The 25,837-nt window shown below is 40.3% G+C and overlaps 1 protein-coding gene across 2 annotated transcripts in view; it reads right to left on the bottom strand.

Annotated features, from left to right (window-relative positions):
• The window catches only part of AOPEP (aminopeptidase O (putative)), a 1,002,964-nt gene that overhangs the window by 66,741 nt on the left and 910,386 nt on the right, over positions 1 to 25,837 (bottom strand). For both annotated transcript variants that reach the window (XM_069762004.1, XM_069762007.1), the window contains exons 12-13: positions 22,567 to 22,629; positions 21,443 to 21,529 (exon numbers count right to left, since the gene is read on the bottom strand). In XM_069762004.1, coding sequence (XP_069618105.1) covers positions 21,443 to 21,529; positions 22,567 to 22,629 — 150 coding nt within the window. The remainder of the gene's footprint in view (positions 1 to 21,442; positions 21,530 to 22,566; positions 22,630 to 25,837) is intronic.

Below are 25,837 nucleotides of genomic sequence, written 5' to 3'. Positions count from 1 at the left end.
TCTGATTCGCTATGTCGCTTACCTCATGTATAGGCATTGTAGGACCTTAGGTATTCATAGTCACATCCACTAGCAACTAGCTGTCACTAGATCAGTGGTCATAACCATGGATACCTAAGGTCCTTCAATGCCTGCACATGAGGAAAGAAACAAAGAAAAACTATACTGTATTTCTAATTGGAGATATTATCTATTATATTTATTATTACACCTACTACATATTGGGATAGGATCTTGGAGATGGTAATTTCCCTTTAAATATATACCAAATACAGTTGTATAAAATGTAAATCAAAGATGTAGCAGGAAAAAAAATGACATCATTCAACCTTACAAAAGAAATTACTATTCATTATGATCTATAGTCATAAAAATCAAATATTAAGGTACGGTAAATGTAGTTTTACAAGTGGCAATCTATATATCAGTTTACAGAGCTGATAATCTGATAATTAGAGCTGCGTCATACCAGAAGTCACATGGATGTATGTCAGCGATAGCGAACGATGTAATGTATTGTCAATACCGGATTATGTGTTGTGAATTCACACTAGTGAAACATACAACTGGCGCCATCAGGACAAATCAGCCTTTAAAAGGTTTCAGAAGCTGGATGCCACTGATGACAGTTGCTTCATTCTTATTTTTATCCACACGCACAATTATTTTATACATCACCCCTGGATGAAGCTGTAAAAGCAAAACCCGCGTCGGATGTGGTTGGTACCTGGATATCAGCACTTTGTGGTAATATACAGTACCTGTTATTTATTTCTCTCTGTGTGGTATACTTAATCAGCTTTCTTATACATACTTACCATGGCTGGTCCTCTATTATAGTAAATCAGTGTTATATTTAAGTATCTCTACCTATCCTAATTTATCTATATTTATTTATTTATATAGATTAATGATGGGCGAGTGTGCTCATTACTCGAGTTTTCTCTGAGTATCTTGGCCGTGCTCGCAGCTGCATGATTTGCGGCTGTTAGACAACCTGAACACATGCAGGGATTGCCTGTTTGTTAGGGAATCCCCACATGTATTCAGGCTGTCTAGAAGCCACAAATCATGCAGCTGCGGGGGACACAAACAAAATCTAGGAGCATGCCCAAGATACTCAGAGAACACCCGAGCATGCTTGGAAGTCTCGAGTAACGAGCACACTCGCTCATCACTAATATAGATTTATACTTCTAATCCATTGTTTATTTTTTTGGATGCACATGCACTTTATTTTATTTGCACTTCTGTCCATGTTATGCATGAATAGCCATATATCACTTTAGATACTTGTTTTCATGAATATTACATATGAGAATTTTTATTTGCTGTGATGCCGATGATGTGAAAATTACTATCTGTATATCAAGGTTTGCCCACCCCTTTCTTTTCCTGTTCTAGTGTATTCCCACCTTTTTCATTGTAACGATTTTTTTTTATTTACACACGGTTTATACATGTTTTTTTGAATTTTGCTCAATAAAGATATTTTTAGCCCTTTCCAAAAAAGGCTTGATGTCTCTAGGTGTTTGTTCATGTAAGAACAAGGCAACTGAGAAGCAAGTTTCTGGAACAAGCAAAAGAATAAACAGGGTGATAGCTAAGGGGAAATGTGGAATCATTCTGAAGAAGACCCAGCACACAGCCAGGAACCCAGTGAGGTATAGTAATACATACATATGGGTGGCCAGAGTCGGCAGAAAACGTCACAGTAGATACTTTGCAGTTACATCATATTTACCCTCTAACCCATAGTAAACATTTTCTAATAATTCGGTAAGCCAAACCTCCAAATCCGACTCCTTAAAGGCACCATTTTCCACGATCCATAGAGTCTCAATTTTTCAGGATCTGGGGCCAGGTGAGGGCTTATTTCTTGCACGCCATGCTGACATTTTTATTGACACCAACAACAAAACCAAAAAATGTAATTCTGGAGTTTTGATTTTTTTTCTCGTTACTCCATTTACAATCAGATTCATTATTTTTATATTTTCATAGATAATAATAATAATTTTTAATAATAATAGATAAGGTATTTCTGAAGTCAGCGATATCAAATATGTGTATTTTTGATTGTTTTCTATTTTATTTTGAATGGGGCAAAAAAGGGGGTGATTTGAACATTTGTACAAACATTTTTTTTTTACTTTTCACTTGCCTCAATGGTCTTTTTAGGAGACTTGAAGCTGGGATCTTCTGATCACATAGCAGGGCTTCAGTCCCTTTTCCTCTGATCTGTAAGTAGGAACTTTAGTACTGAGCATGTACATTAAGTGCAGCACAGACATTTCATAACGTTCATAACAAATTTTCATAACTTTCATAACAAATTCTTATGGAAAAATAGTCAGCAGTACACATACTGCATTGAACTACTGTTCCCAATATTGAATATTTTAGGGGTTGGCGTTGATCCTTTTATACAGACTCTACCAAAATGGATACCAACTCGAAATAAGAAACAAGAGTATAACTAATGGGAATGCAAAGATTACAGCCATCTTTGAGGCTGATCGGACTAAAGGTACCTTCACACATAACGATATCGTTAACGATATTGTTGCTTTTTGTGACATAGCAACGATATCGTTAAGGAAATCGTTATGTGTGACAGCGACCAACGATCAGGCCCCTGCTGGGAGATCGTTGGTCGCTGAACAAAGTCCAGAACTTTATTTCGTCGCTGGATCTCCCGTGGATATCGCTGGATCGGCGTGTGTGACACCGATCCAGCGATGTCTTCACTGGTAACCAGGGTAAACATCGGGTAACTAAGCGCAGGGCCGCACTTAGTAACCCGATGTTTACCCTGGTTACCAGCGTAAAAGTAAAAAAAAAAAAACACTACATACTTACCTACCGCTGTCTGTCCCCGGCGCTCTGCTTCTCTGCACTCCTCCTGTACTGGCTGTGAGCGTCGGTCAGCCGGAAAGCAGAGCAGTGACGTCACCGCTCTGCTTTCCGGCTGCTGTGCTCACAGCCAGTACAGGAGGAGTGCAGAGAAGCTGAGCGCCGGGGACAGACAGCGTTAGGTAAGTATGTAGTGTTTGTTTTTTTTTACTTTTACGCTGGTAACCAGGGTAAACATCGGGTTACTAAGCGCGGCCCTGCACTTAGTTACCCGATGTTTACCCTGGTTACCCGGGGACTTCGGGATCATTGGTCGCTGGAGAGCTGTCTGTGTGACAGCTCTCCAGCGACCAAACAGCGACGCTGCAGCGATCCGGATCGTTGTCGGTATCGCTGCAGCGTCGCTTAATGTGAAGGGGCCTGAAGAGTTCACATTTTCTCATTTGAGTTCAGTAATATGAATGACATGATATCAATCTCTGCTTCAGATTTTGCTTTAAATGAAGCTTTAAGATGGAAAAATATGTGCTGGCCACAAACCCCCACACACACAATGAAGCCTCAACACACAGTATGATGTCCCTCACAACTGCTCACACACAGTATGATGCCCTAATAGCCCCCATACACAGTATGATGAATTGATGACCTTACACCACATACAGTGTGGTGATCACACAGCCTCCACAGAATATGCTGCCCCCATACAAGCATCACACGTGTCTGCATACCTGCTCTGATGACTGAGTCATCAGTCTCTGCTGCCTAGTCATGACATAAGATTGTCAAATGACCTAAAAATTCTTGCAAGACATTCAAATGTTACATAGAATGTTGAAGCAAGGATCTAACAGCTCCCTGCTCACCATTGTGTTAACATGTATCCGTGTCCTAAGGATAAAAATGCAGTTGAAAGTCAAGACATACCCCTAACCTCCCTGGACAGCACCACAAAGTCGAGACTGTCTGCAAGATCCGGGATGGTTGTAAGGTATGGTAAAAAGTTTACCAAAACTTTCATTCGTTGGGTGAAATTATTTATAAACTTGTTTAAAAAAAATCATCGTTCTCGGGAGCAAATGTGCTTTTGAGAACAGTGACAGAATGTGTTAACAATCGTGTTAATGATCATTCTGTGCGCATGAAAAGGCGGTTAGCTACTAAACATGGAGGGATATCACACTAGAGTAACCACTTAATAAGTAGTCACCTCAATGAAGCTCACCAATCATAAAGTCATTTAAAATTTAACATTTATTAGAAATATATAAAAAAGATCCAAATAACCACTTACAGAATACTTAGACACGGACAATAGCCCCAAATCAGAGGGGAACATCCACCCACAGGCCAGCACATATGGATTAATCAAAAAATCTATGAAAATTAACAACTACTGGCAAAGAAAGCTGTACCATAAAGTTAGCCAGGACTGGAACACCTAAATCACATAGGTACACACCTATAGTACCCATCAGATCTGTATATAATAAATGCAAAAACCGCATCCCAATGATAATGAACCAATGAGAACCGCTACGAGTGCCAAGATAACAACATGGTGACAGCCCTAAACGGTGGATTAAACAGCCAACACCTTACCAAATGAGTGCCCATATAGTGGATGTCCTCCTCCGGCGCCCCGACGTGCGTTTCGCCCTCTGCTTCTTCCGGGGGCCCCTCTGATTTGGGGCTATTGTCCGTGTCTAACTATTCTGTAAGTGGTTATTTGGATCTTTTTTATATATTTCTAATAAATGTTACATTTTAAATGACTTTATGATTGGTGAGCTTCATTGAGCTGACTACTTATTAAATGGTTACTCTAATGTTATATGTGTTGAGAAGTACCAATATCTTTGTATTTTGGGACACCTTGGAGATTTATAAACATGGAAGGAATTTTACCATCCCTTACAGCTACAGTAACTGTTTTTGTAAAGAAAATTTGTTAAGAAGGAGGACTTATATCAGAAATGTGTGCCCCATTGTTTTAGCAATCATTAAATGGAAACACGAAATACCTTGGATGGAATAGGAGGATTTCCACCAATTATTTTATGCCTCTGATTAAATCTTTTACAGTTTTATCAGAACAACACAGAAGGGATATTAGAAAGTGATGTGCGTACATCTAAATAGTGTCCATCCTATGATGTAAGTCACATTTGTCTCGGTACAGTTGTGAGCTTTGGAGCTAAAGATTTGTCCTTTCGCGAAAGCAACAAAATCGTAAGCATAAAAACAATAGGATTATCTAGCAAGCAAAGAAATCGGAGCTCATAGCACCCGCTCTCTTCATCTCAGTTTACTTCATGGATGACATAATCTAATAATGTACGCTAAATGACTAGACTATGAGACAACCGCTGATCTTAGGGAGTCAGATAAATGTCCAGTGAATACTACTGCCACAACAGGAACCTAAAATGCTATACTATGTACAGACATCTACAAGTACTAAATAAAACAGAAAAAGATGTAATAGAGATAAACGCCAATTATGTACGATAGTGGAGTACAGCGACCTAACTACTAAACTTTATGCTACTGGAGACTGCACAGTGGGGTTTTTGTGCCATCTGGAGCATTAGCAATTTTATATTTGGAACCGGAGAAGGTTTTAATGCATACAAGTACATGAAAAGAAAGTATGTATTAATACAACAAGCTACCACGCTGTAGGAAACTACATACAGCACGCAAAAAATGAAAACTATGTATTACAATACTTCTACTGCCAATTTCTTCATAGCCGTATTATATATTTGGGATCGTAACAACTAGCTTTGTTTCGAATTGTCACCCCTTTAGCTTCACCTGAGCCAGTGTTTCCCCACTCAACTCCTCAAGAGCCACCAACAGATCATGTTTTCAGGCTTTCCATAGTATTTCTCAGGTGATGGAATTATTAACCTGTGCAATACTAAAGAAATCCTGAAATCAAGATCTGTTTATGGCTCTTGAGTACTAAAGTTGGAGAACATTTGGTGAAAGGTTTGGCAATTGTTGTAGTTTGCCGAATCCTAAGGATCTGTAATGCGCACACTATTAGCTATACTCGCTGGTTCCAGCAATGACCTCAAGTATGAGATTTGCATACTCAAAGTTATATGCTGACTGGAGTCTCAGCTATATATTGCAATGTTATATTGAGAGATGTTCCTCAGACTCTAGTCAGCATGTTACCACAATTATGGAAAACACATACTTGTGATTGAGTGATGACTGCTAAAACCGGTAAGCCACGTTGATTCGTAACAGTGTGTTGTGCATTACACAATGTTATGGTTTGCAGCACTTGCTTAAGATTTCACCAAGGGTGGCCAACTCCTTTACAAAAAAAAAAGTGGGTATGGTATCCCTTTTTTCATCCCTGAATCCTGTTATTTGATTGGAGAAAGCTGAACAATTCCCTTAGTTTGTTGGAGGTAAAAACAAAACACTAAACAAATGTATAAGAAAAAATTTCAGGGGTGCTAAATAGAAAAAAATAGCATAAGCTATCAAATTGTGATAAAGGGGAAGTTGTAGAAGTCCACTGCAGTATTTTGCTTTGTGTTTTTAAGAGCAGAATATATATATATATTTTAAGCCATACTTGCCTAAGATATGACCTATCTATGCCGTGGAATTTAATGTGATAGATAAAATCTGTATATATATATCTTATAAGTCTGGAGGTATATAAATAAATGAATACCGTATACGTATATATATTTTTCCATTAGCAGGTACATGTATTAATATGAGTAATATGAGTTAGAAAGGTAAATGTGCAGCATGATTGCAAAGGGTTACACCCAGGTGGATTTGATGACCTAAACCATACCACACTGAAAGCTATATATGTGATAGTGACCACAGTGGTTGTGATCATTGTTTATCTAGATAAAAATAAAGGCAATGGAGATCTCCTTCATCCCATAGAAACCATTCCCAGACCTGGAGATATTTGAAAGCAATAAAGTATATTGGCCCAAAATCTAAAAATACTCATGGTTCATGGTAAATACAATGAAGATGGAATAGATATTGCATTTGGCTTCTAATGTTAAGTTATCAAGCTTTGATAATGTGATTTCCGAAGGATGAAGAGGACTGGTAACTATGAAAAGGGCATCAGAAGATTAATGTTGAAAAGACTTGTTTAAAATGCTCTTTATTTGTCACTCTACAGAAGCATTCTGGCCTTTTAATGGAATCATTCTGACCCTAAAAATGTAAGGACCACACAGCTTCACTCAAAGCCACTTAGTCCCAGGAAGGGTCTATGAGACTAACCAGGCCTAGAATATGCATTTACTAAAGTAGCCCAAGGGAAACAATTAAATAGAATCTTGTACTAAACAAGAAGAATGTTTCATGTCAACCACTAGGTATATAGACATATACCTTTAACAATCCTCAGCCGTCATTCCATGGCCTACACATTACATGCTGCCAATAGTGTTTATTAGTTTCAGATGGTCATTTAGCGTACTTAGACACGTTAACCTACCATATAGAGTATTAACCTCATCATGAGACTGATTACTCTTCATGAAAATGTACAGTAGATAGTTTTGCAAGATTCACATATTTAATATTACTAGGTTGTAAATTTATAAGTCAAAATACAAAATCTTTATACTACATAAAGGTTACTGTATATAGAAAATATAACTATTCAAAGACATCATGACTGGGAAGAAAGTTCAAAGGAACAAGTACAAACACAAGAAATAAATATATTTTTATTACTTTTTTTCAATCCTTGAATTTTTGTAAAGTGATGAGTACACAAAGTGATCAATCAATCACTGAAAATATGTGATAGTTTAAACGGTTCATCAAATCTCCACATATTTAAACTGGTGAGTAATAACTGTAGGCGGGTTGTTTTTTATCAGTTGCTGTCAATGATTTAGGCCAATGCTTATTCAGAATATGTTGAGAAAAAAAAGGATTGCGTATGTAGAATTTCAGCGTGCCCGATTTACTGTTCTCAAAGGAGGTAAGCCACTGGCAGAATTGTCGGTTAGCGTCCCCTTCCCCCCTTCTTCCCACTAAAAACATATTCCTTTTCTATTATTTTAATTTCTCTGTTGACAGTACTATTCTGTGAAATCACTGAAGGAATACAGGGGCAGATTTATCAAAAATGATTGGAGTAAAATGCAGAACATGTATTAAAATGAAAACATCACTTAAAATATTTAGTCCAGATTTAGGATGTCCGAAAGACAGAAAACACTTCTTTTGAGCATGTGCAGATTTGTGTCACAGTTTGTAACATAATAATAAATCTAAAAGTTGTTGGCCATGCAGGGGGTCAGCCCCCACTAAGAACTGTGACTTTAAGAGACAATGCTTCCTTCTGATTTGTGTGCACTTGGACTAGTCCTTTCTCCCCTGCAGGTTTGTATTGGTTTGAACAAGAAGCAGGAAGTGTCGGTTTAGGAAGCAAAGAGGGAGCCTCCTGCCTGTGAGTGACAGGCAGGACAATTAGTATGTCCTAACAACGAGAAACTGCAAAATGAACTATCGGCTCAAGAGAGAAGATAGTGCTCAATTACCACAGGTTTGATCACCAGGATCATGTCAGAAGGAAAGAGTCGCATTGCACAGCCATGGTACTTCTCCCCAAGCACCTCTAAACTGAGGGAGGAAACAACAATGTAGTACCAGTAATACCTCAATATTGAAAGTAGGAACTAGACTTGCCTGGACCCAGAATAAGATGGATCTATTAATCTGAAGGAAGAGCTCAACACAACAAACTCGGCTCCAGTACATCAGGACCAAACAGCAGCTACGAGACTTCTTCTATGCGCTACAGAAATATGAGGGAGACAACGGTGTTAAAATCTAAGTATGTTAAGGTGTAAAACAGGTTTATTTATCTAGGGAGCTGTAGAAGCACGGCTTGATTATCGGAGACCAGGCAGGAAGATAGCAGAGAGTAGTGTACAGAAATTTTTATACTGTTTGTATTGAACTTTGCATTGTCATAGCTGGAGTGCAGCTTGTGAGACACATTCCAGCTATCTCTCATTGTATCTAATACTGTTATTATCATTTTAATAACTGTTAGTCTTATTTATCAGCATATAATCCTCTGTCTTTCAATAAAGTCGGTGTTTGGTTTCTGCCTCCTCGTCTAATGAACCGTATTTGAGTACTGCCCAGTGGTGTCATTCAGGCACCACTATATCCATGGCCCTTCCTGGTACTCCATGCTTACTTTTTCAACATTTGACGAGCATAGTGCAAAAAGAAAAAAAATTCCATGGTTTGCAGCTTTTTGTACAATATTTACCTTATTGCACGTTTTGTGCAATTTGCGATTTTCTAAGATATTGTTTATGACAAAAACGGGAGTAAACTGCTTAATAAATGTGGGAAACTGTGTACAACTGTCACTAAATTTTCCATGTGACTATTAAGGTACAAAATGAAGAAGGGCCAAGTAAGAGTGTTCGATGGGTAAATAGCTTCTAGAAATTGGTTACATCACTTACTGTTAGGGCTAGCGGAACGCATCAAATAATTAGAGAAAAGGAATAAGGTGCGTTCACAGCCCAGGGTCCACCGTGCAGAGATGGAACCTGCTGTTAAGCAATGACGAACTATATGGCGGTACAATGAGGATACACACACAGGTTAGCTTCACCCTGTGTGAAAGAAGTGAACCGTGTTGCGTCACAGAGCCGCAGTACCGCATGTAACAGAAATAATAATTAAGTAGCACGAGAGTGGATGCGGTGTCGCACTGGCGGACACCACTAACCACCCAGACTTGGGTTAGGAAAGCGCAGAGATAGCGCACAGTGCCGCACTGGCGGTCACAGCAATAAACGCTGTTTGTGTACCAGTGTTGGTAACAAGTCGGGCGCTAGATTACAATCATCCTCATTACGCGAGCATTCAAACACAAGGTAGGGGATGATTAAAGAGCGACTTTCACTCACAACACACACACGTACAAGTGTATACTAGCGCATGGCCGTGCGGCCAAGCGAACCTTTTATAGTTGCAGCAAGTTCAGGACCTTCCTAGAGGACCAATGAGAACTGCTACTGTAACTGAGCAACTCCAGGACCTTCCTAGAGGACCAATAGGACCTGCTGTAGTACCTGAGCATGTGACCCCAGACCTCCACTGAGAGGTCTTCCTTTGGGCATGCGCAGAAGGGGAAAAGCAGGACTTAGTCCCAGAGACATCTGCTCGCCGCTGATCAGTACAGGCTACAATGGCAGAGCCTGGAAAGGCATCAGTAAGCCTTTGCAAAGAATCAGACTGAGCGAGACGCTGGGACTGACGTCTCTGCTGAGTAGGCTCCACTGCGGCTGATGCAGAATGAGAGACCGCAGCAGACATGGTTCGAGATTCCCCCTGTGCAGCGGCAGGAACTCGACTCCTAACACTTACCTCCTTACACTGGCGGACAGAGACAGAAGACGGGCCGTGTGGAAGAACAGTATATGGGTTCTTTGTAGTCCAATAGCTCGTCATATTGCACACTTTCACTTGCTTTGGCAGTGGAACTGGGCCCCTTAACTTCTTGAACCCCTGTGCGACTGCACAGGTTGCACCAATGATATTGGTCCATCACTGATTCCTGGAGAACAACTTTGGCATCATAATTTTGGAAAAATCTGCCCTTTCCAGCACTTTTCGCTTGTCCCACGTATACACATTTAATTCTAAGTAGTGTCAGCTTTATGGGTTAGAATATACAAACTATTTTCCTTCACAGTTACTATCTACGAGACCAGCTGCATTTACACTGAATTTTATCTTGAACGCACGTACCTATGAATGCTCATTTCACGATAATCTTGTAATGATGGTAATCACTCGATTGATTAACAAAATTCTCATTCATATGTTGAAATGATCCTTTTGTGCTGTGCAAATTATTTTCGTTCTCACCAGCACTCATGCTGCCGAGAACGACAGTAGCCAATCAGCACTATTATAGATCGTTCAATGAGCACTGTTTACCATGGTCTGCCTTTCTATGCAGGCCAATAAACAACCACCAATATTGTGTGTACATATATTTACCTATCGGCGGTCATTTAAAGGCGCAATCAGTCATTCGTAATAGTAAACTAACTACCCACAGTATATTTTATTTGCTACCTGACCTCCTTTGACATGATACTAGCTCCAGTGCTAGGTACAGTACTTCACCTTGCTTCTATTTTTAGTCTGAATGTCCTTTTTATAAGGACGTAATGATAACAGTAAAAGGTCAATCTGTACTGCTTATTTCACTTCATACTTAGCAAGAGATCACAGCTTACACTTCACTAGCATTTTATTGCTCAACTGCCAAAAACATAAGAACAATCCAATAATAATTTCAACCCTTAGAATAAAAAAAAAATCAGATGATGCTCTTTCACCTGTTTTATAGTCTCCTATTTTATGGTCTCTTAGTAGTCTCATGTCCAAACCAATGACTAAAGTATGCTAACCCAAAGATACCACAATACTATAACTTTTGTAAAAGATAATTATTTAACCAGAACAATAAAACAAATAAAAATAAATTCATAAAATAAAGCAATCGTCACCCGAGGTGACAGGACACAGCTCTTTCAGCAAACCCTAATGTTTTATATGGCCAGATAAAGGCATGGGCCTATCCATATAAATCACAGGCATGAAAAGGGCCATTATGTACAATCCTCTGAGGCTGAATAGTCGCCAAGACTGTTGTTTCCTTGTAGAATGTAACCTCATTCTATTCTGAAATCACTTAGGCAAATGTTCCTGCTTCTGTCCTGCTTAGATAGCTTCTAAACTGTAATCTAAATCATGTCTTGAATGGTCCCTTTGCATAAATAAATGATACAATCCATTTAACGGCAAAAGGATACATTACACTACTGCAAGTTCACTTGTCAAATCCTTCTATGCTCCTTCTCCACACATCATGATGCACGTTAATGTGGAATCTAACGAAAAAATTGATCTCTAAATATAAGGACTCTTTGACCTCTTCCAGTCCTATCAATATTATTATAAAAAGGTTTGTGGCAATCCGGCATTCTTTACAGGGGGACTTGGTTATAATGATAGTAGTACCATCTTATAAGGCAATCCCAATTTACAAGCAATGTGATCACGAGTAGTTAATGGCTACATATCATGCATTTTGGACATTGTAGTCTGAAGTCTAAATAATAATATTTGCCTAAACAAGCTTACAATGGTATGTAATCATATAAATGCCACACAGGATGTACACGGAGACAACTGAATGCCGATATTGTTTGTGTTTTATTGCTGAAGGCATGACAAATTTATCATTTATTCATCGCTCATAGCGATCCAGCAATGACAACCACAGGGGTCTCCTGGGGTCATGCCCACCCATCGGCGACCCACGGTCATGGGACATGGGCGCCGATGGGAGGAGGTAATGATGCTCTTCTTGTGCGTGCATGTTAACAGCCGCAGGTGAATCGTGATTCCACCTGCGGCTGTTCCGGGCACACGTCAGCTGATCAGATCATCTGTCATGTGCTGCAAAAGGTGCGGACTCATCGCCGGAGCCCGCACTGAACAAGGGGAGGTGTCCAATGATGGACTGTGTTCATCATTGGATATTAAGGGGTTAAAATAATCAAGAAAACAAAAAATAATAATAATACTACTAATAATAATAATAGAGCATGAGACCAAGAAAATGAGACCAAGAACCTTGGAAAGGCTATAGCTGCTGCTTTTAGCCCAGTGTCCGCTACAAAAAAACAAATCATTAAAATTACTATGACAGAAGTAAAAGTCCCAGGGAGACATGGCAGTCTATGAGAGGCATGGCAGACTATGAGACTGGCAGACTTCCTCACCTACTGTATTCTCACCCATCCCTTGTAGATTGTGAGCCTTCGCGGGCAGGGTCCTCACTCCTCCTGTACCAGTTATGACTTGTATTGTTTAAGATTATTGTACTTGTTTTTATTATGTATACCCCTCTTCACATGTAAAGCGCCATGGAATAAATGGCGCTATAACAATAAATAATAATAATAATAAATAATAATACTATGAGAGGCATGGCAGACTATGAGAGCCATGGCAGTCTATGAGAGGCATGGCAGTCTATGAGAGGCACGGCAGACTATGAGAGGCATGGCAGACTATGAGAGCCATGGCAGACTATGAGAGGCATGGCAGACTATGAGAGCCATGGCAGTCTATGAGAGGCATGGCAGTCTATGAGAGCCATGGCAGTCTATGAGAGCCATGGCAGTCTATGAGAGGCATGGCAGACTATGAGAGGCATGGCAGTCTATGAGAGGCACGGCAGACTATGAGAGGCATGGCAGTCTATGAGAGGCATGGCAGTCTATGAGAGGCATGGCAGTCTATGAGAGGCACGGCAGACTATGAGAGGCATGGCAGACTATGAGAGCCATGGCAGACTATGAGAGGCATGGCAGACTATGAGAGCCATGGCAGTCTATGAGAGGCATGGCAGTCTATGAGAGCCATGGCAGTCTATGAGAGCCATGGCAGTCTATGAGAGGCATGGCAGACTATGAGAGGCATGGCAGTCTATGAGAGGCACGGCAGACTATGAGAGGCATGGCAGTCTATGAGAGGCATGGCAGTCTATGAGAGGCATGGCAGTCTATGAGAGGCACGGCAGACTATGAGAGGCATGGCAGACTATGAGAGCCATGGCAGACTATGAGAGGCATGGCAGACTATGAGAGCCATGGCAGTCTATGAGAGGCATGGCAGTCTATGAGAGCCATGGCAGTCTATGAGAGCCATGGCAGTCTATGAGAGGCATGGCAGTCTATGAGAGGCACGGCAGACTATGAGAGGCATGGCAGACTATGAGAGCCATGGCAGACTATGAGAGGCATGGCAGACTATGAGAGCCATGGCAGTCTATGAGAGCCATGGCAGTCTATGAGAGGCATGGCAGTCTATGAGAGGCATGGCAGACTATGAGAGGCATGGCAGTCTATGAAAGGCATGGCAGTCTATGAGAGGCATGGAAGTGTATGAGAGGCATGGCAGACTATGAAAGGCATGGCAGTCTATGAAAGGCATGGCAGTCTATGAGAGGCATGGTAGTCTATGAGAGGCATGGCAGTCTATGAGAGTCATGGCAGACTATGAGAGGCATGGCAGACTGAGAGGCATGGCAGACTGTGAGAGGCATGGCAGACTATGAGAGGCATGGCAGACTATGAGAGGCATGGCAGACTATGAGAGGCATGGCAGGTTATGAGAGGCATGGCAGTCTATGAGAGGCATAGCAGTCTGAGAGGCATGGCAGACTATAAGAGGCATGGCAGTCTATGAGAGGCATGGCAGTCTGAGAGGCATGGCAGTGAGAGGCATGGCAGACTGTGAGAGGCATTGCAGACAGTGAGAGGCATGGCAGACTGTGAGAGGCATGGCAGTCTATGAGAGGCATGGCAGACTATGAGAGGCATGGCAGACTATGAGAGGCATTGCAGGCTATGGGAGGCATGGCAGACTATGAGAGGCATGGCAGTCTATGAGAGCCATGGCAGTCTATGAGAGGCATGGCAGTCTATGAGAGGCATGGCAGACTATGAGAGGCATGGCAGACTACGGGAGGCATGGCAGACTACGAGAGGCATGGCAGACTACGAGAGGCATGGCAGACTACGAGAGGCATGGAAGTCTATGAGAGGCATGGCAGACTATGAGAGGCATGGTAGACTATGAGAGGCATGGCAGACTATGAGAGGCATGGCAGACTATGAGAGGCATGGCAGACTATCAGAGGCATGGCAGACTACGAGAGGCATGGCAGACTAGATTTTTTATATGAATGACAGTATAACATGTACTGTAGGTTACATTTAAAGTAACACTATCATCAGAAAATAACCGATTGTCTAAATGGAACCTGATTCATGCTGTCCAATAAGCAGGCAACATGAATCAGACACTGGCTAAACAATTGCAGCCATGTATATTTTTCTCTCGCCTAGCTGTCTTGTCCCAGCACTATTGCAGGTGATTGACAGGCCTCTCGCTATGAACACACACATGAATCACCTGTCAATTAACTCTAACAGCTCTAGAAATAGCTGGCCCCCGGATGGATCTTTGAACTATATTTTGTCAGAAAAACCAATGCATTTCAGAGAAATATATACCTGCCTGCAATTGTGCAGTTAGGATCTGATTCATACTGTCACAATTTGGGCAGCGTGAATCCTGTGAGTGGTTCCCTTTAAATTAGATTTTGCATTAAATATATCTTTTTTGAAAAAAAGCTATATTTTTCATATCACTCTCTTTATTAAAAAAAGCTAAATTAGAAAACTTGCAATTTTCACACTGGCCACTAGAGTTTTTTTTTAGACTCATAGGTTCTCTCCTTTCAGAAATAGTTTTCAGCAGGCTCCTTATCATTAGAGGCAGGATTAGAATGACATAAAACTCCTCTATACACAGCTGTTAAAGAATTTACCATTAGCAATAAGGGAAGTCACAGCTGACCTTGCTTCCCCTCCCTTTCCAAATATAAATAACTTTTGCACATGCTGATTAGATGCTTCAATACAAAAGTCAAAGTCTGTTCATATTATATTTGTACCGCCCCAAACAAAATAACTAAAGACTGCCAGAGCTGACAAACAATTCTTCTTACTATTCCTCTAGTCTTGTCCTCCACCTTCGACACAGTTGACCACTCCCACCTAAATCAGAACCTATTCTTCACTTGCCATAAAAGACCTTTCCCTCTCCTGAATCTTTTCATACCTTTTCAACTGCACATTTATAGTCTCCCAATCCTATACTACCTCCTCATCCTGCCTTGTCTCTGTTGGTGTTCCTCTATTCCATCTGTACCTTTTGCCTGAGACCACTCAAAGTCTCATGGATTCTAGTATCATCTATAAGCTGATGACACTTAGATATCCCTCTTTGGCCCAGAATCATAGAGTGTCTATCAACCATATCCTCTTTTTACTCATCATGCTTCCTAAAACTTAATGTGGACAAAACCAAACTCATCATGTTTCCGTCATCACACCCAACTCACTTACCCAATCTACCCAATAATTGACAATACGCTTTCCCCTGTACCAAAAGTACGCTGCCTCGGAGTAACCCTTTACTATCCTTCAAACAGCACCTTCAAGCTCTTATCACCTTCTGTAGGCTCCAACTCAAAAATGTTTCCAGAATCTATCCTTTTCTCATCCTTCAATCTACTAAAATATTAGTGCATGCCATCACCATCATTTCCTGCCTCGAATTCTACAATATCCTCCTCTGTGGACTCCCAGTTAGCACTCTCGCACCACTCCAGTCCGTCTTTAACTCTGTTGACTGATTAATCTACCTTACTCCTGCTACTTTTCCGCTTCTCCCATCTACAAATCCCTTCATTGGCTTCCTATTCTCCAACTAATCCAGTTCAAACTACTAACATTGACCTACAATGCCATCCATAATCTGCCTCCTCAATATATCTGTGGACTAAATTCTTGATATTTTCCTACACATACTCTCCTCTCAAAACTTCCTTCTCTCCTCCACACTCATACATTCCACGCCCAATCTTCCTCTGGTATTTTATGCCCCAACACATCAGATTATCCACGACATTCAGACGAAACTTGAAAACCCATCTTTTCAAAAAAACATACCGCCTGCAATGCCTTTGCTGTCTCCACCACCAGAGCTGCTGCAACCCCATAACATACGGTGTCCTTCCCCATTACAGTGTAAACTACAAGCCTGTAAGGGCAGGGCCCTCTTCTCTTTGCTCCAGTCTGTCATTGTCAGTCTATTCATTGCAATTTTTCATTTGTATTTTCTATGTAAACCCCTTTTTACATGTACAGCACCAGGGAATCAATGGTGATCTAAAAAAAAAATATGTTGTTTCCTTAAGCAACATTATAAAAAAGCCAAAGTTACAAGAATGAAAATTAATGAGGTTCTATTTTATGGTTTGTAATGCACGTTGTGATATGAAAAAAACAATGCCCACGTGTTTTAAAAATATATACATTAACACAAAAAATGATTGAAACAATACGTCATTTTCTGAGGATAGCTTCCCCTTAAAAATACATATACTTATGCACGAACAATATACTTTTATTAGGAAGCAAGATGTAAGGTTAATGGAAGGAAACTTGGTTTTCCTTCCATTAACCTGTCAGATGGTTAGGAGGCCCAGCCTGTATTACAAGGACAGGCTATTTGAAGGATCAATAACCAAAAAAATGAACTGGAGAATAAGTTGTCAACTTGTCATGCATTCAAAATAGGAGAATTTTTACCATTATCATTTTTTTAGCTGGACTGCACATTAATATAGCTTCCCATTTTGCTGGGTGCTCATGTTCGGGACCCGGTCCTGCTCGGCCCTTATTCACATTGACGTCACTTTGATAAATGGTAAGGTTTTAACACTAGAGGTTATGACCATCCCGATTTGGTTACACCTTGACGCTGGTGGGATGGCGTTCACGCTTTTTTTTAATTTTTTTTAATAAAAAGCGTTTTTTTTACTAAGTACCCTATTTATACGCACTATTGCTTTTACTTATTTACAGCATTTTGTTTCTGTTTCATATTTTATGGATCCATGTCTGCTACTACATAGGCTACCACCCTTCATTAATAAAATGTAAATAGAAAGATTCCAATAATTAGGAACATGCAAGGACCAGGTTATTGTAAGTGAACTAAATCTTAAATATAGATCACATGACTATTGCCATATGGCACAGATAATTAATTGTATTCATTTTTTGGGGGTTTCTTGAAAATCACAAGCTATAGCAATATTGACCAACTATACAAGTTGAACAGAGCTCGGATTAAACCAACAGTCTGTCATGTATCTTAATGTCAAATCTTAAAGTACATTTTATCTTCTTTCACTGTAATTTTCATTTTGTACAGAATATGAAAAATTTACATTACATATTGTTTTCATACAGTAAAATACCAGTAAACCGTCTTCTTGACATGCATGCATATAATGGCTGTTTGTTGCGTTGAGCTAGACACTCTTTTGTCTGTGTACTTAAAAAGGCCTGGATCCCTTACAAATATGATCTTAAATCTTCTTAATACCTTCTAGACTCCCTTAAAAATAATGAGACAAGTCCTTTAAATCTGCAGCCAAATATCTCCATTACATGATTGCCATGAAGTCTGAGAGCGCATACCTAAAATAACACCGAACATACAGTAATCCATTAAAACTTTACCAACTGGTTAAACAAAGACAACATTGTCCAGATCATTGACGGACTGCTTGGTGTTCCTTCTGTACTATGAGCACTATGGAAAGTACACCACCAGCCAGACATGGAAACACAACACGCACCAGATGCTTTATTAGAGGATAGCCATACCAACCCTTTCAAAATGAAAAACGCAAACTTAGTTGGTAAATGATCATCACAGATCATCTTACTTGAACAAGCAAAAGGCAACGATCTTCTGTCATAGATATACAAATATATCTACATAACGATAGATATGGGATAGATAGATATAGATATGGAATAGATGGATAGATAGACAGACAGACAGATAAATAGATAGATAGATATGGGATAGATGATAGATAGATGGATAGATAGACGGACAGACAGACAGACAGATAAATAGATAGATAGATATAGATATGGGATAGATAGATAAATAGATAGATATGGGATAGATAGATAGATAGATAGATAGATAGATAGATAGATAGATAGATAGATAGATAGATAGATATGGGATAGATAGATAGATATGGGATAGACAGATAAATAGATAGATGGATAGATAGATAGATATGGGATAGATAAATAGATAGATAGATATGGGATAGACAGATAAATAGATAGATGGATAGATAGATAGATATGGGATAGATAAATAGATAGATAGATAGATAGATAGATAGATGTGGGATAGATAGATAGATAGATAGATACGGGATAGATAGATAGATAGATAGATAGATAGATAGATAGATAGATATGGGATAGACAGATAAATAGATAGATGGATAGATAGATAGATAGATAGATAGATAGATAGATAGATAGATAGATAGATAGATAGATGGACGTGAGAAAGGTTCACACTTCAGAAGTGAAACGTTGCCACAGCCACTACGGGCTAATAAACCACTGTTTTTTGGCCATATCGCTTGGTGTGCTGTCTCCATTCGGCACTTTTTATCTAGATATATATTATAAAGCACCAGGCAAAACTTAGTTAGACTGAAGCTAATGATTATGATTAAAACGGCTTGCTTGAGAAAGGCTTTAGGAGGAACTGAAACGTTGCTATTTACTATGCACTAATGAAGGCACCTTATTTTTTTCACATATTGGAGGAGTGGTGCAATTTTTCGCATATTAATAAAATGATTAGAAATGAAAAGGAAGCTTTATACTAGATAGACTAATCTATTGTATAGAAATAAAAAAATATTTTAAAATATAAATATTATTATGCACATGACACATTTTAAACGTCTGCAGAATGGTCAAGAAGAAGCTCACAAATTCTCGAAAAAGCTGTAATTTCCCAATTTAGGCAAACGTCTACGGATTGACTTTTTGCTTAGCTATGTGTTGTGGACCAGTTTGTCCTAAAGTGGGGAAAAGTTGTTACTGGAAATTATGAGAGGTGCCTGACTGAAAGGAGGGATGTTAGAGAGTGATAACACCTAAAACCAAGACAGATCTAATTATTGCAGCAGAGGAAATGACTTAGACAGGGAGTAAGTAATGGATGTTTTAAACTTTTAATTGCCCATCTTTGAGTCTGCTTTGGACCAAAAGCACTTCATTATGTCGCTTTAATCTGCTGTGCTCTGTTCTAGTGCTCGGGGCAGCAGACCAAACTCCCTGTTGTTTTTGATTCCACAGCAAACTGACCAACTACAGATGGCACCGGATGATTGGAAAGAGTGTTAACACCTTCACTGCCCCGCGCCAACTAGCATAAGCAAGATACGGAGTTCAGATAGTACACCAATATTTATAAGAACACATATAGGCAGATACAACTAAAATCAGTGTCTGTATGTCTGATGGTTCATAAAGTGTCAACAATAGAATATGACTAGAAAAGGCTTCAACCAAAATCAACAAGTCTGACTTACAGTAATGGAACCACTTTTCCACTCTTCTCGTCCAAAAGTGAAAAAGTTATTCCTTACTATTGATAAGAATAGTAAAAAAAATATTGAGAAATATAAAATAAACCTGTGTTCGAAGTCCCATAAACTACAGTACAAGCAGAAAAGCACCAGGCTTTAGTGGTCTGTCGATTTTGGGGCCCCACAAGCATGGTTACAAATCCTCGTGATCGTAAATAAAGCTTCACACTGTGCACCCCATGGTGTATTATTACAGCATATTGTGAATTCGATTTTGTAGTATAGAAAAGATAACATTTCAGACATAACCGGCAAGAAGAAAAATGGAAATATTTGTAATAGGGTAATAGCTAATGTACAGATCGTTTTAACATCATGGAAAATGTTTATACTGTGATAACGGATGTGGAGTTATAATTTCCTAAAAGTTCCATATCTTTGATTTATAGGGTCAAATTAAGAAGGATAAGGTATCGAATGACACAGGCATAACAGAGTTTGTTACATATGTCGTATAGGGGGTGAAAAAAAACAGGTTTGCATTAAACGGTTGCAATATTATTTGTAACCTGGAATTGCCTTCTAACTTCGCCCCATTATATCAAAGTCTGGTTGCAGAAAATAAATCCACTTTATACTTGTCAGAAAGCTGAACCATTAAGTGATCTATTATCGTACTCTGTCATATACATAATCTAACAGCCACTAAATCACACAAAGCAAATCTTCAGGAAGGAGCAGCATTGTTAAAAAAAAAGTGTGCAATCTACAGAGCAGCCTAAAGAACCACACAAAGTGAAACCTTAAAAGTTGCTCAGTCTTTCACTTTAAGAAAAGCGAACGTCTTTAGATTTTCTTGCTCAATCCAAATGCACAAGATTTGGTTTCTACAGAAAAACTTTGTTCGGCTTCCTGCCATTTCTGGGGCCCCTCAGTCTGTTTGCAGGAAACAAACAGTCTGTGTACACTCACCTTCGTTATTATGTAAGGACGGAGATCAGCGCCTATGCAGAAAAGTATGAACCCCATTTTATAATTACGGTAGATACAGATACATTATGACTACGGAAAACAATTCATCATGACACTACAGTCTGTTACCAAATATTCTGATAATTGCAGCCATTTCACTATAGAAGATTTAATGTGATTTCAACGACATGAAATGTTAAAAAAAATATATATATATTTCACTCCAATATGAATTTAGGATCTCTGTTTTGATCTCAGGAAACAGAAAGTATATATATATGTATATATGTACACAGACTGCGTGATCTCAACCTGAGACCACAGAAAGAACAAAAGAAAAATACTTCTTTGCAGGAACTCCTCCAATATAAATTATACAACAAAAATTGATTCCAACTTTTCAGAAAGACTAAATTTAGAGTGGGAGGGGGAAGAATTATTGGCAAGGCGTATGTTATAGAGAAAATATTAAGTGATTTTTACCTTTTCATCGAATTCTTCGCTGCGTAGTCGTTTCCGTCCTGTACCTCCTCGCCTGTTTCTTTGGTTGAATCGAATCCACTTTGAGACCTGGGTTGGAGATTACAGAGTTTGTTTAGAGAGATACTCTACTTGTGTGCAGATGGCCCATGTGCGTAAGAAACTATAAACAGACGCTACACACATTTTTCCATTGCTTCACTGGGTGGAAAAAAAAAAGTCCTTATCCTCTTCAGCCTGAAATTACGTTCCTAAAATATGCATACTTCATATGCTTGATAAGTGAGAGAATGGAGTCTTATCTCTGGGAAAAGCTGCTCCGAATAAAGATGCCAGTAATCTCAGTAAACAGATCATTCACAACATATGAGATCAGAATGTCTATGTTCCCCTCCTGCTCTCTATAGTGTAGGCTATTTAGCAATCTTCTTCTATTGGGGATAGGGACACAGGTAAAAAGTTTTCCCATCCTGCTCTCTAAAGTGTAGGCTAGGGGAACAGCAATGTTCTTCTATTGGGGATAAGGACACAGGTAAAAAGTTTTCCAGTCATGTTCTAGAAATTAGAAATTAAAGTAGAATGCCAACAGTTAAGCCATTCTTTTATGTATCACTGCATTACTTTGCGCTTTGACTTAACCGATCATTAAAGGTTAATAAACTGTATTGATCAAAGAAGACTATTAGCTGTGCAGTAAAATTTACCGCCAGAAAGATAATTCTGTACCACCTTTCCCAGAGTTGGGAGAAGACTTGGAGGCAGGGAGGAAATTACCTGCATTCTTCTGGAAGACAAAGGATGTGGCTCCCCTACTCTTGGCACCAAGTCTGTGATAACATTGCCCTTTCTCTTCGCTCCCATTACAAGCCATAATCACCCCAAGCCTAGCGGTGACCACAGTGTAAAGTCAACCCTGGGGTCTTCTTTTTCCCCAGTTACAATAAGTACACTCCATGTCACTAACATTCCTACAAAGGACCTCGCCAAGTCAGTGAGCTTCAGAGGCACTTGGGAGATTGCTGAAGTCTCACTACTTAGGGTTTATAAGAGATGCTTTCCCTGCAATAGGTACAGGACAAAAGCTACAGGAGTGTATGGAGAAAGCATCCTCCTCATGCTGTCCTTACCTCTTGTTGGACTTGCTGCACTAGTCCATTTCCTGTCCATGTCTGGCTTTCCTCCAGCAAGGGCTACATAAGGAGACACAAGTAAAGAAGAGCAATATTTTCGTCATGAGGTCAGCCAATCAGCAGCACAAATAGTGTCATAAGGCTGAGGTTCATCTTGTGTCTACAGGGCCAGCAGTCACATCTTCCCTCATAGCTAGCAGGCTGCTGTAGGCTGTGCATCCCCAGCAATGGTGATTGAGATGCGGCCTCCCTCCCTCCTTCCCTCAGCTGCCTGTCTGCAGGGAAGAATGGTGAGGAGAGTGTACAAACGTGTCTTGTTAGGAAATGAAACACCTCCAGCTTGTGCTGTCTACTGGGGAGGAGCCTGCACACTACATTGGGCTGGAGGTAGAGGCTTTCCCGGCAATATTTGTTCAGTGTCAGTCTCAAATACTTCACTTGCATGATTACACTCACACATGCAAAGTTTTTCTTTTTTTATTCCCTCTTCTTCGCAAAAATACATTGACGGATTACTTGTGGAATGCACAGGGAGGCAATGTTTAGACTATCAGCAATTAAAAAATCAGTACCCTCTCCTCAGTTCACACACACCTTATGCTGCTGAATACCTAGAGGAATACACCTTGGGTAACAACACCCTGCCTCAAAGCTATAGTCCAGACACTAAGTTATGCAAAGCGTGCAACAATTTGGGACGGGAGTCTAGTAAGGCGGCCTGCTCTTAGCACAATTCATACATTATAGGACTTTTTTTTCTACACCGAAGTTCTACACCCAAGCATGCACATTGTACTACAAAAAATAAGTACCGAAAACAGCACACACAGAAAAAGTACTCGATGGATTGCCAATTTTGTTTACTATTTTTCTGCATGTCATAAATTCACCCATTGAGTTTTACAATGTCTAGGCCAGTATTTCCCAAGCTCCAATCCTCAGCAGCACCAACAGATCATGTTTTCATTATTTCATTAGTATTGCACAGGTGATGGAATTATTATCAAGGCATCAGAAATTGCTGCAGGTTCTCTCACCTTTACAGTACTAAGGAAATCGTGAAAACCTGATATGTTGGGGGCCGTGAGGACGGGGTTTGGGAAACACTGGTCTAGACTCTCGATTTTAAATTCATGCTTCATGATATTTATGTTAGTTCCCATAGATTATGCTTCACAATCTTATCCAAGGCCACTGAATGATACTAATACTACTATATATATATATATATATAGTAGTATATATAATGGAACTAGAGAGAGTACAAAGGAGGGCAACAAAATTAATAAAGGGGATGGGAGAACTACAATACCCAGATAGATTAGCGAAATTAGGATTATTTAGTCTAGAAAAAAGACGACTGAGGGGCGATCTAATAACCATGTATAAGTATATAAGGGGACAATACAAATATCTCGCTGAGGATCTGTTTATACCAAGGAAGGTGACGGGCACAAGGGGGCATTCTTTGCGTCTGGAGGAGAGAAGGTTTTTCCACCAACATAGAAGAGGATTCTTTACTGTTAGGGCAGTGAGAATCTGGAATTGCTTGCCTGAGGAGGTGGTGATGGCGAACTCAGTCGAGGGGTTCAAGAGAGGCCTGGATGTCTTCCTGGAGCAGAACAATATTGTATCATACAATTATTAGGTTCTGTAGAAGGACGTAGATCTGGGGATTTATTATGATGGAATATAGGCTGAACTGGATGGACAAATGTCTTTTTTCGGCCTTACTAACTATGTTACTATGTTACTATGTTACTAACATTTATCACTGACTGCCTCCTTTGGCCTCACTCAATGGTCTTCTGCGGCCACTCACAAAGATGATGGTCATACACTAGACCTAATCTTTACCAGCTTCTGTTCCCTTACTGATCTCACTAACTCACCCCCCCCCCCCGTCTGACCACAACCTACTGACATTCTCTTCCCTCTCCTCTCCTAGTGTGCAACCCCCACTCCACAAACTCACTACCCTCCCAGAAATCTCAAACACCTCAATTTACAATCAGTCTCTTCTCCCTCTTACAGACATGGCTTTCCTTCATGACACAGATACTGCTGCCACTTTTTATAACACCACAATAACAGCGACACTTGATTCAGTCCCCCCCCTCATGCATAGCAAAACTCGTACAATCAATCAGCCCTGGCTGACCAGCCTGACCAAAGAACTGAGACGGGCTTCCAGGGTTGCTGAGTGGAGATTGAAGAAATCCCACTCTGCCGATCACATCATCGCATACAAGCAGTCCCTCGCCAGCTTCAAGTCCATGCTCACTGCAGCAAAACAAACTTACTTCTCATCTCTCATAGCCTCCCTGTCTCACAACCCTAAACAGCTTTTCAACACTTTCAATTTGCTACTCCATCGCCAGCACCTCCTCCCTCCCCTCTCATTTCAGCTGAATACTTTGCCTCTTTCTTTAAACAGAAGATCAATACGATCAGAGAAAGCTTCTGCCCATAGTGCCCAATGCCCCTCTTAGCTGCTCAACCCTGTTCTTCCAAAACCAGCTTCTCCACCATGACAGAAGATCAGCTCTCCACCCTCCTGTCTAGATCTCACCTCACCACTTGCACGCTTGATCCGCACCTGTCCCACCTCATCCCTAACCTCGCCATAGTCTTCATCCCAACCCTAACACACCTCTTCAACCTCTACTCACAACTGGTGTCTTCCCCTCATCCTTCAAACATGCCAAGGTCACACCCATCCTCAAAAAGCCCTTAACCCATCCTCTGTGTCTAGGTATCACCCGATATCTCTTCTCCCTTACGCCTCAAAACTACTAGAACCGTATGTCCATCTTGAACTGTCCTCCCACCTCTGTTCCTGCTTCCGCTTACAGTTACAATCTAGCTTCCGACCCCATCACTCAACTGAAACTGCCCTAACTTAAGTCACCAATGATCTTCTAACTGCCAAGAGCAAGCAACACTACTCTGTCCTCCTTCTCCTGGACCTGTCTTCTGCCTTTGACACTGTGGACCACTCCCTCCTGCTACAGATTCTATCATCTCTTGGCATCACGGACTTGGCCCTATCCTGGATCTCGTCATATCTAACAGAGCAAACATTTAGTGTCTCCCTCTCCCACCCCACCTCCTCACCTCGCCCCTTGTCTGTTGGTGTTCTTCAGGGCTCAGTTCTAGGACCCTACTCTTCTCCATCTATACCTTCGGCCTGGGACAGCTCATAGAATCCCATGGTTTGCAGTATCATCTCTACGCCGATGACACGCAGATCTCCCTATCTGGACCA

Source organism: Ranitomeya imitator, chromosome 1 (assembly GCF_032444005.1).
Source record: "Ranitomeya imitator isolate aRanImi1 chromosome 1, aRanImi1.pri, whole genome shotgun sequence".
Lineage (NCBI taxonomy): Eukaryota > Metazoa > Chordata > Amphibia > Anura > Dendrobatidae > Ranitomeya > Ranitomeya imitator.
Note: the sequence above shows the minus strand (reverse complement) of the source record. Positions and strands in the feature narration are given on the sequence as shown.